The sequence below is a fragment of the Sarcophilus harrisii genome, chromosome 1 (assembly GCF_902635505.1).
Source record: "Sarcophilus harrisii chromosome 1, mSarHar1.11, whole genome shotgun sequence".
In the NCBI taxonomy this organism is placed as follows: Eukaryota; Metazoa; Chordata; class Mammalia; order Dasyuromorphia; family Dasyuridae; genus Sarcophilus; species Sarcophilus harrisii.
In genome coordinates, this window is record NC_045426.1 from 649,093,633 (window position 1) to 649,105,684 (window position 12,052).

General features: G+C 53.9%; 1 protein-coding gene across 1 annotated transcript; it reads right to left on the reverse strand.

Moving 5' to 3' along the window:
* Positions 1-1,343: 1,343 nt before the first annotated feature.
* Positions 1,344-11,109, reverse strand: LYL1 (LYL1 basic helix-loop-helix family member). The gene is given in 7 exon segments (XM_031947777.1): positions 1,344-3,267; positions 4,668-4,759; positions 4,942-5,360; positions 7,036-7,085; positions 7,088-7,303; positions 10,863-11,021; positions 11,106-11,109. Coding segments are annotated over 7 exon segments (1,404 nt in total). The 3' UTR covers positions 1,344-2,803.
* Positions 11,110-12,052: the final 943 nt, after the last annotated feature.

A 12,052-nucleotide genomic window follows, 5' to 3' on the forward strand; every position in this document is an offset into this window, starting at 1 on the left:
AAAGTACATTTAAAAAAAAAAACCCACCCAACTCTATTATACGTCAGTTTATGAACCAGTTAAGTATCATACCGCACGTTAGGAACCACGCATAGCCCTTTGTTATGTTAACGCACGGGACAGCGGTTTGCGCTCGGCGGCTGGGCGCGGCTGCCCCGGGCTGGCGCGGATCTCCTGGGGACCCCTGGCCAGGGGCCACCCCATTCCCCATCCGGACACAAAGGCCCCTCCCCGTCCCCGCCCCCTGCAGAGGTCAGTGTCCAGTCACCGACGCCACCCCCTCGAGCGCCTTTCTTTGAGCCAGACGCCAACTTGCCCCACACCAGCATTGTCCAGGGAGCGCTCTGCAAGTTGGTTAGTTTCCTCTCCCCTTCCCTTCCCCGGCGCCCCCCTCGTACCCTCCGCCCCACTCAGCACCCCTGGCAGACCGGCCGCACAGAGCGCCCGCCGGAGGCTGTGGAAAGGGTTTGACGCTTCAGGGAAGGACCAAACCTGCTAACTCAAATAACACCGGCCCCCTCCTAACCCCACCGCACCCACACACACACACAACACACCACACACACACACACACACACAACACACACAACATGCAACACAACCCGATCGACTTGCCTTACACCCCCCCCTCACCCCGCGCTGGCCGGCCAACCTAGTGCCTTCTCCTCAATCCCACCCCTCTCCCCCGTGCTGGTGGAGCGGACGCCGAGCTCTGGCTCCCAAAGGGGCTGAGTGGACCAGATGATCAGATGAATTCCCACTCCCTTTCCCAATCCAGACCCTTCGCCCGACCCCCCGAACCACACTGAACAAAATTACACACACAAAAAAGGAGCAATAAAGTCAAGAGGACTTTGTCCCCCTCCCTCCCAATGGAGAATCCAAGGGCCTCCAGCCCATCCTACCCCCGGGGCGCTCCCCGGGATACCACTCCCCACGCCAGCCTGGGCCAGCCGCACTTATAGCCCTTTACCCCCTTTCCTTTCACGCCCCCTTCCCCGGAGATCCATGCGCCCGGACAGCACCAGCATCGCGGACAGCAAAGCCGCCCGTCCCGTCAAACAAGTTTCTTCTTAGGCTAAGAAACGCAGTATATATGAGTATCTCTATATAGTACTAATGGATTTGGTGTGCTTCCCCTTAGCATCCCCCTGTCCCTTTGCTCCTCCTTCAGCCTGGTCCCCCTCCCTTCCCTTCCCCGTCTCCGCACTGAGATACATAAGAAACAAGGGTAGTTTACTGTCTGTTTTGTTTTCTGGGTTTTCAGTGTCCTAGCGGAATGCAGGTAGGCAGCCAGCCCGTATGTTCCCCATCCCCTGCCCTGCCCCTTCTCCCGCCCTGGCCCCTGTCACTGCGCTTCTGTTACACCATCTTTGCCTGACTCTCTCCAGCTTCTCCATTGAATGGCTAATGTGTATGTGAAATAAAGAAATAAAGAAAAAACAAAGACGAAGAGCCCTTGAACCCTCGCGAGAACGGATGGAGGGTGGGGGCGGTGGGGGCGAGGTGGGTTGAAGCCAGGGGAAATTCGATGTCTCCTGGGGCTTTTTTTTTTTTTTTTTTACCCGAGCTGTGGGATTTGGAGTAATAGTCCAGATCCTGGCTCCGCTACCGATTACAACTTTGTGAGCTATAGGCTACTTCACTCTGGGACTCTTTTCTCGTTCCTGGTTACTTGTTCCAAAGGATCAAAGGGCCCTGTTTCACATTTTAAAAGAGTTCTAATAACCGACCCGGGGGTGAAGATGACGCTCATTTCCTCCAGTATTACTAGGGTGAAGTCCCTGAAGCTCTAAAGTGATTTCACAAATAACCGAGAGAGGGAATTGGGGAACTCAGAAAAGGGCTGCTTCTACTCGGTCGGGAAACTGCTGGGTCTGAACAAGAAACCGCAGGGCGAGAGTCATATCCCCGTTAGTTCAAGATTCGTTCCTCCCTCCCCCCCATCCCAACTTGGAGACCCAGTTTCTCTTTGTAGTAGGATGGCATAGGTTCTGGACGAGAGCTTTCATGGTGTGAGAACTTCCTCTATCAGTGCAGGTCGACAACTTCTTAGCGACTTGGAGTCGCCCAAAAAACCGAAAGGTTGTCATTTGGTCGTCCCAACCATTATGTGCCTGAGGCGAACCTTGAGGTCTTTCCTGGCTCCGGGTCCAGCTCTCTATTCCCTACGCTGCCTCTCTGGTCTATAAACTAGGAACGTCAAACTAGTTGTCTAAGATCCTTTTCCAGCTCTAACACTGTTTAAAATTTTTTTTTATTCTTTTTCTCCCCCTCCCGCTTTTCCCCCAAGGCACTGGCCCAGCGGGAATAAGGTACTATTTCGATGTCCACTTTGTTCTTCGTTTTGAACCCCAACCCCGAGAGAAAACTGTCCTCGAGAAGAGGACATTTAGGCTTCTGGGCCAGGCTGACTGCAAAGCAGATAAAAAGCAGGCTATGGTGGGGAAGGCTTAGACTGCCAAGGGGGCGAGAGGTAATGTCAGAGCCCGATTTCCGGTGACACTGGATGCCCTCTCGCCCATCCGAGTGTTCCTGGGGGAGGCAACCTAGACCAGTGCCGGGCCCCTGCCAGCAGCCAGGACACTCATTTCTCCCTACTGGCGACGGCTGCGCCTCCCGGGCCCGTCCCTCTCCCCACGAGATCCATTCCATCTTGGGGATTGACGGGGAGGACGGGACGGTTCTGCTAATATTCAGGACAGTCCAGGAACTATATGCTCTCCGGAGGCCCCTTCTCTACTCTGGGGCGGTGTGCTTCTGGGGGTCCACAAAGATGCCTCTTTACCCCCTCCTGCGGGGGTCACCGAGATTGGCACCCCACGGCCGTCCTGTCCCGCAGTGAGCACTTGCCCTTGGCGTGTGGCTCGGCTCCATCCGGGTGAGGGGAAGCGGGCGTGGGCGGGAGCGCCGGAGGGGAGCGCCCCGCCTCTGCTCTGCGCCCCGACCCTCGGCGCGTGCCCTCGCCCACAGCGCTGCGCTCCCGCTTGCGCGGAGCTCCTCCGGCCGGGGCCGGAGCCGGGGCCGGGGCCGGGGCCGGGGCCGGGGCCGGGGCCAGGGCGGCGGCCTGATCCCGAAGCAGCCGGCCCAGGAAGCCGATGTACTTGAGGGCCAGACGAAGCACCTCGTTTTTGCTCAGCTTCCGGTCGGGCGGGTGGGTGGGCAGCAGTTTGCGCAGCTCCGCGAAGGCCCCATTCACGTTCTGTTGCCGCCAGCGCTCCCGGCTGTTGGTGAACACGCGGCGAGCCACCTTTAGAGGCTGATGCCCTGCGAAGGAAACGGCCCGAGAGCGGTGTCGGAGGCCAGTGTCTTCCCCCTGCACCTTCCAGCTCGCCGGTGACTCCCGCTCGCAGGCCCGCTTCCTGCAAGCCCAGGTTTAGACTAGGCCTCTTAATTCCCTTTTCCTGCGATGGGCCCCGGTTGTAGGTGATTTCCAACCCACCCCGGAGTATGGGCCAGCCCTCCCTCCTGTCTGGGTCTCTGTGTTCCAGCTTCCTCTTCCCCTCAGGACAGGGGCCCTGGGCACATCTAATTCAGACATTATCCATTCTTGTGTCACAGACCTCGGGCTGCATTGTGAAGCCCAGGGGTCCCTTCTCAGAAGAAGGTTTTTGAATAACTGAATTTCAGTTAGAGGTCAGTGAAAAAACCTCCCCGAAATCTCTCCCCAAGGTAAGAATCCCTGAAACTGATAATCCTTGAAGGGCTTAGTGATATCAGGACTCTAGAAAGGACAGGGATGCACCTGGACAGGGATGCTCTTGGTTTGGTGTCACTCAGTGGGGCTGAAATTCTTCTGTCATCAGTGCTCTGTACATGAGATGTCTGTGACTGTGTGACTAATTCTGTGCGAGTCTGTTCAACCCAGCTGAATGTGAGTAACTCTTGGGGGCATGGCTGTCCCTGTGCAGCTGCAAACTAGGTATTATCCAGGACTGTCCATCTCGCCCCTTATCCAGTCAGTTCCCATTCCTGCTGTCTGTCCTCTTCTCTTTCCTCATCACTCTTAACCTAGTTCAGGTCCATATTGCCTCTCACACTGGCCCATATTGACTAGATTATGGCAATAGCCTCCAAATTGGCTACCTTTTCTCCAATTTCTTCCCATCTCCCATCCCTCCCTCCACAGCTGCCAAACTAATATTCCTAAAACAAAAGGTCATTCATTCCCTCCTCAAAGTGCTGATTACCTCTAACACAGACTCTTCCCTGATCTGATTCAGGCTTGCCTTTTTTGGTAGACCTATTTCACATTATTCTGCTTCACAAAATTTACATTATACAGTTGTCAGTTCTCCTTCAAATCATCTTTTTTCCCCCCTAATCAATCATCCACATACATGTTGCATTCTCCAGTGAATAGAAACTCCTTGAAGGTAGGGAGATGTTCTTTTTGCCTGTGTGTTAACAGGACCTAGCAGAGATGCCTTTCACTTATTGCCTAAAAAAGAATAGCTGAATTCTCTGTGTATGTCTATCACCGTCTGACTATTTATGTGTGAGAGTGTGGCTGTGTTGACACTGCTTCTGTGACACTATGACTGCCACTGCTGTGTGTCTCTCTGGGTGACAATACTGGCAGAACCTCTGGATAACGAGAGCTCAGGAGCTCCTAGGACTGCATCACACACACACACACACACACACACACACACACACACACTTACCCTCATTTAGGTCGGGCTCACAGTGGCTGGGCCGTCGCTTCAGTCTGCTGCTGGGGAAGATGCTGAAGGAGCCAGCGGTGCTGATGTAGACGCTGAGAGGGACATGGGGTCACTGAGCGCCCAGACCCTCTCCCCCTCCCCTCCCCAGGCCTGGGAGCCCAGGACAGCAGGTTCAGAGTAGGCAAGATGTGCCCCCTTCCCCTCAATTCCTTCTCCCCCAGAACTAGGATCCCCCTCTACAACCCTTAAGAGATAGGGCCAGCCCAAGACTGACCTGCTTAGAAAGGGGTGTGGGTGGTAGTGTGTCGGGAGCAGGCCGCCCAAGGCCAGTGGGGGTGGGCCGGTTGTCAGGGCAGAAATCGGGACTAGGGAGGGCAGTGGGGGAGGCGTGGCGAGCTCAGTGGTGGCCATGGCCGGCGGCTTGCTGTGGCCCAGGCTGATGACAGGCACGTGGGGTGGCAGCTTGGGGGGTGATGGGGATGAGGCAGGGCGGCCATTGTCCCCGTCCTGGGGGCTGCTGGGTTCGGGCTCAGACAAAGGGGAGGAGCTGCTGGGGGCGGGGGAGGGAGCTGAGCAGGGGAGGGTAGGCGCAGCCTCTAGTTTCTCCATCATGGTGTGACCCAGCTTCACAGAGTCCCCTGGAGGGCACATGGACCCAGAGGATGATGGCTTCTCAATGGGACTGGTGCTCACCTGCAGAAGGGAAGGACGGCTCATGACCTCCATCTTCATTGCCTCCCATGCCCTGCCCACGATATACTCAGTTCCCAAGTTAATTCCTGAGTTGGGGACCCCCGGAAATGAAAAAGCAGAAAAGGAAGGAGTTGGTGTTTGAATGCTAGTTGGGCTACTTGGCAAGTCCTTTCTCTTCTGGGCTTCAGTTTCTCCAGACAAAAAGTGAGTTCAGACCAGATGATTTCTAAATTCTCTTCCAGTTCGAGATCCTTTAAACTACTTGTATTAGGGGCAGTTATAGAAACAGCCTGGAACCAGGGGGTGCCAGTTCTAACTCTACCTCTGCTCCTTACTGTTGGGGCAACCTTAGGGAATTGGATGCTTTCCTTTCATCCTAATTTCCTCACTTACAAAACAAGGAGGGAGTTTGGACCCGATCATCTCAGGCTCTTCCAGATTGAATTCCTCTGATTCTAGTTATGGTCTAATAACTTTGTGGCCCATCAGTTGAGTTAGTAAAAAGGTGGAAAGGGGGCACTTTGGGATAAGCAGCCTGGAGGAAAGGATTATAATGATAGTATTTATCTCTAAAAGCCTTGAGTCATGATCTTATTGGAGCCTTCAAATAATAAGACTATGAGGTAGAATTATCTCTATTTTACAGAGGAGGAAACTGAGGTTCAAAGAGACTTAGTTCAGACTTGTATCAGAGATTCAAATGATGAAGCTAGTATCTTCTGACTTCACAATGAGATTCTTTTCACTGAGAGTGGGGTTTCCTGGGATCTGGGAAGGACATGGACATATTCTTAGGAGGCTATTCTTAGAGGATCGGGAGAAACTAGACACAGCCTCCCTCCCTCCTGGGGGACAGGGAAGAAAGGAATCCTCAGGATCAGTTAGGGTTCTGTCCATTACAGAAGGATATCAAACCCCAGAAGTAAACACGTGGAGGAATGGAGAGATCATAGGGTTACGGGAAGTTGGGGGTCTGCCCTTGAAGTTCATCTTTCCTATGTGATCTTGGGAGGCCTATTCCCTAAACCCCAATGCTCATTAGTTTTCCCACTAACCAAAGAAGTTCCCAGCCACATGTAGTGTATTTTCTGTGTTCTGGGGCTCCTTTCTTTCCCTGTTCCCCAACCAGGCTCCCAGAAGAACCCACATGAACCCCAGCAAGAAGCCCTCTTGGGCAAATCTGTCTGGTCTGTGGTTTCCAGCTTTTGATCTTGGGGGCTGATTCTGAGATTTGGGGCGTTGATGTTTAGATTTAGCAGTTTCTTTCTGACAGGTTTCACCTGATCAGACTCTTTGAGTAGGGGAAGGGGACTTCCCTGGGGGCGGGGAACATGGGGCTTAAGGCCCCAGGCCTAGAGGAAGTATCAAGAACTCTGGGGGAAGGCTGGGTTAGAATCTAAAGGAGATTGAAAAAAATAATAATTCAGAGGAGGTTGGGTTAAAATTCTCTGTGTGTGTGCCAGCGTCTGAGACCTAGGCCATGTGGGCTGGGGTCTGAAGCCCCCAGGACATGTGTATCAGGGTCTAAGAGGCCTAGGGTATTATGTACCAGGGCCCGAGAAGCCCAGGACACGTGTGCCAGGGTCTGAAGGCTCCAGGCTGTGTAGAACAGGGTCTAAAATCCCAGTCACCTGCCGCCCACTATGTGCCACCCCTCTCCCCTTCCCACTCTTACCCTCAAGCCCCACTGCCTCCAGGATCCTCCAGGGCTGCCCCCTCCAGCCGCTGGGTCCAGCCAGGCTCCCTCCACCCTGACTCAGTGTGCAGCTCAGAGGAAACGCAGCCTCCCGTGGCCCCCGCCCCCAGTCCTCCCAGCCCGCCCTCTTCACCACCCCCTCCTCTGGCGGGTTTCCTCCCCGGAGGCGGAGGATGCTCTGGAGGGGCAGATAAGGCCTGGGGACTGCCTGGCCAGGGCTGATAAGGATTCTGGGCTGGTGCCGACCCTGGAGGAAATGGGGAGGGACCTTCAAGTACCAGGTCGCCAAGACCCTGCCCATTGGACTGCTGTCTAGAGCTCTCAGGTGGAAGCTGAAGAATGACCACGACAATACTTATTTCCCATCTCCTTTGGGGGACCGTGCCCTCGGTTCCCCACAAGTTGTCAAGAGTTCCCCAAGACTTGGAGTTAGTAGAGGCAACACTGTATATGTGTGAAACAGAGTTAGGAAAGATGTGCACTGTGATAGAATACTTCAATCTGGGGGTCGAGAGAACTGGGTTCAAGCAGCAACTGGGCCAATAACTAACTGTATAGGGTATATGACCAGACAAGTCATTTTCTTCTCTGGACTCCATTCCCCTAATGAACCCTCCTGCTTTTACAAGGAGTTTCTCTAATTAAGGGGGGGGGGGGGGGGGGGGGGGGAAGGGAGGATTACAGATTTTAAAGCTGAATGAACCTTAAAAAGACCAGACTTCTCATTTTACAGATGGAGAAACTGAATGCCAGAGATCTTGTCCAAGGTCACACAGTAATTGGTAGATCCAAGATTCAAATCAGGGTCATCTGGCCCTAAATCCACTGTTCTTTCTACCACACTAGACTCCTTTTTGGGCTGGAGATAGTGGGTGTGGTATGAAGTTCTGAGCTGTTCACTAGGCCCCTTCCAGTTTGGGGAAGTGTGTAAGGAAGCTTTACCACTCCCTAGTCTCTATCTCCCCTCCCCCAAGAGCTCCCAATTTCATTCGAACCCTTTAGGGCTGAGAGTTCTGGGCTATCTGGTTATTAATCTTGTTCCCAACCCCACTCAATTCCCACTTAACTCTCCCTTCCCCTAGGATGGATTGACATGGATTTTAGGCTGTGGGTCCAGATGGATGAGGGAGGGCACACTCCTTCCTGAATTGCTGATCCTGTGACTGTATGTTCTGACACCTCTCCCCCCCCCCCCCCCCATAAGCCTTTGTTCCTCTTTCTTTAAACACTCTCCCTTTTCCCCCAGTAAATGTCTCCTCTCTGGTGTCCCAAGATCCTCAGGGTTTTGGGCTCTGAACACTGTAGGCTCCCAGGACTTTATCCGTTTCTCCCCTCTTTATCCCCCATCCCATCTTCTGTCCTGTCTGTGCCTGTCTGAAGGGGACAGGCAAAGTGACCCCAGAAGCTGTCCCAGGAGACTCAGGAAGCCTTAGAAACAGGGGTCTGAGCTTTCTGGGAGCATTACATTCCTCAGTATCTCCACACCCCAGGAGAACAGGGAGAAATTACTTGGGGTCTTGAGGTTACACTATTTCCATACCAAGTCTTTTCTAGCTTTCCATTCCCTTCCCCACAGGGAAATTTGGAAAAGAATGTCTGTTTTCTTCCTCAGCTTGGAGTCAGAAAACATCCCTAGATAAATAGGTACATAAAAGGTGAAAGCTTATGGAGACCTCTGGGGTCGACAACCCCCCCCTCCCCCCAGAGTTAGAAGTGGATGGGGAAGGAGCCCGATGAGTTTTTCCAGGATGTTTTTGTCCATCACCTCTGACTTCGATCTCTCCCTGCCCTCCTCCATCCCAGGCCTAAGCTTCAAGCAAGAGAACTTGCTTAAGTTCTCTTAGAAGGGAACTTGAGACCTTTTCCAAAATTCATTGGTTAGTTTGAGAGGGGAAGGAGTCACACATTTATCTAAAGTCCCATGAGCCCCCTCCTACAGGTGAGCCAAGTCTTCAGACTCCAAATTTGGTGATCTTCCCACATGACCAAGTTACTAGAGTCCGGCCTCACTTTGTCTTATGGAAGAAGGCACCTCAGAAACACACTTGGAGGGGGTGTGTTTGTGCTATTTTCTGGATTGAGGGGAGGGTCCAGGGCTAGGATGGAAGCAGAGGAGTAGGAACTGGGCAGTCCTCTTGGCAGACATACCCGTTTTGATACCCTCTCAAATTACTTTGGGAAAATTTATTTGGGGGAGACCGAGTTTCAGGCCCCAACACCTCCTAGTTAGGGAATAGAGAAGGGGTGAATATTCCCTCTTCTGATACCTAATCACAAACAGTATTTGCATAGATTAGTGTACCCAGAAATTCACACACACACACAGACTTATACAACCAGCCTATTCAAACAGTCACATGTAAGTATACATTTATGTATGTGGGGAGGGGGGGAGGGACCTGCCTTTATTGACACTTCAGAATTAGCCTGGAATTGTGCATCAAGTCTTGGAATTGTGAAGATCTGGAATCAAATTCTGTTTCTGACAGTTACAGTTCTGACCATGGTTTATAGGAAAAACTATAGCTCTGTCTCACCCTATGATCACCGTAGTGGGATTTCTATACACACATGAAATCACAGGTCTGGACCCCAAATGTAAACAAAATGCAACTCCCCACCCCCCACCCCTGGAAGTAGGACCCTGAGTAAGTCACTTTTTGGAGACTAACTTGCAAAGGCAGGTATGTGGCTACCCTGTGCCCACGGAATCAGCGAAGTCCTTAGGGACCACACGGTGCCCTCTGTTTACACATGGGAAAGTAACAGAAAGGAGAGGACTCTGTCGGGCCAGAACCTTTACTTGTGCAGACTACCTACGGAACCTAAAACAAGAGCGCAAGTCCCCGAAACGTCTCCTTCCGAACAATCTTCCTTAGAAGGGAGGCGAGCACGGCTTATCGCCCACGATTAGGCGCGCACAGAGTGGGCCGAGATTCGCAGAAATACTCAGAACCGAGGAGGCGGCCCCGGAAGATCCCTTAGGAGAGGTCCTCGGCTCTGAATTTGCTCACTTTGTAGGAAGGGGGAAACTGAGGGCCCCGGCAGGAAAGGGAGCTGCTGCCCACGTGCAGACTGCGCCTCCCGCCCCTCGGTCTCCGGGGCTTTTCTCCCTTTTTGGGCCCCGCCCCGCCCCCCTCGCCCCCCCATCTCTCTGCTCCCCGCGGGGGCGGAAGCCGGACAGGAAACACGCGTAGGCTGCATCCGCGGCCCCGCCAGGTGTTTCCTGCTCGCCCGCTCCAGGGCTTGGCCCAGAGCGGGACCCCCTCCCCCCCGCCGCTGCTGAGCCGCTCGGGGGCCCCTGATTAGAGCGAGAGCACCAAGCACAGCGAGGCACCCCCCCCCCTGCCCGCTCCTTTTGGGCCCCCCCCCCCCGACGGGGCAGGCCGGGAGAGGCCGTCGGGGATAGGCCAGGGCGGCCGGAATCTGAAAGCCGGGTCCTGGGCTGGAGGAGACGGGCCGCGAGGTCCGGAGAACACGTGGTTGGAGCTGTGCAGCCTCTTCCTAAACCCTGGCCCCCTAGGGGTGGCGCGTGCCCGAGTCTGCGTGCTGGAAGGGTGTCCCTAAAGCAGCCAGAGATGAACCGTTAAGCCCATCCTCCTCGGTCTGCAGAGTGCCCGGCAAAGTGCTGGTCCCGCTAGTCAAAGGCAGCATTCGAACCCAGGTCCTCTAAGTCCAAGGCCCGCGGACTTGGCAACCCCCTTGCCCAGTGCTGCCTCCAATGGCTCCTCCCTTATCTCTGAACGCCCCCCAGAAACGGAGGTCGAGGCCCGCCCTCTCGGGGCGGCAGGGAGAGTAGGGGGCACCTCGGGAGCGAGCCTCGCGATCCGGCCGCCGCTGCTCGGCCAAGTTCCAAAGTGCCTGCGGCTCAGCGTCCCCACTGCCCCCGTGTGGCCGGCGCGGGAATCGGCTCAGACACCCTCCGCGGCAGGGATTCCGGGGTCCCAGCTCTTCGCCGTGCCCAACTCGCACACAAGGGTCTCTCCCGCCACACTTTCAAACAGCGCCCCCTCCAGCCTGCCTCCATCCTGCCCGCCCCGGCGCATCACCCATGGCCCGTCAGAACTGGCAACTCAAACTCACGGGCGTAAACCGCCCCCTCCCTCCCTCCCCAGCCCGTCTACCCAAATTTCCCACACTGCCTTTTCTGGTCTTCTCTCTCACCTAGCTTCACACTTAAGAAGTCATTAAAAACCCCGTTCTCAGGAGCAGCTAGGTGGCACAGTGGACAAAGCACCAGCCCTGAGTCAGGAGGACCCGAGTTCAAATCTGCCCGGGCTGGGTGACCCCCGGCAAAGGCAAGTCACTTAGCCCCAATTGCCTCAGGGAAAACCCGCAACATCCTCATCTCTGAGGAAGAGGCCATTCCTATCTTGGCCTCGCCAGATGCCTCCTCCGTTTGTCCCCTAAGATCACAAGGACTGTACATCTGGAAGTCCATGGAGAATCTAGAGGCAGACTGAACTAGGTCTGAAGAGATCCTCTCCTGGTTTTTCCAGGAACTCTTCCAAAAACATGAAACTCCTTATTTTATAAGGAGCCAGGGCTCTTTCTACCGCAAATTGCCTGCAAAATCACCTCTCTAATCTTCTTTCTCGCTCCATCTTTTAAATCATTCACAACTGCCCACAAATAAGCCCAGCTTCCTCAAGGCTCAATTTTCCCCCTGGCTCAGTGCTCTCTGAAACAATTCTGGATTTGTTTGTAAGAGAACTTGTCAGCCCAGTAGCGGTGGCTGACGCTAGATTGACCAAGAATGTTAAATGTGATTCTGCATGTACAACCTATATCATATTGGTTGTCTTGGGGAAGGTCGGAGGAAGGAAAACCTGGAATCAGGATCTCCTAAAAGCAAATGTTGAAAACTATCTTTGCATATAATTGGAACAAATAAACTACTATTAAGTAGACAAAGACAGCCCTATGCTCTAAGACACAAAGATTCTAAGACTCATATAATCCCATTTCTCAGTCTCCAGAATCTCTTCACTGACAG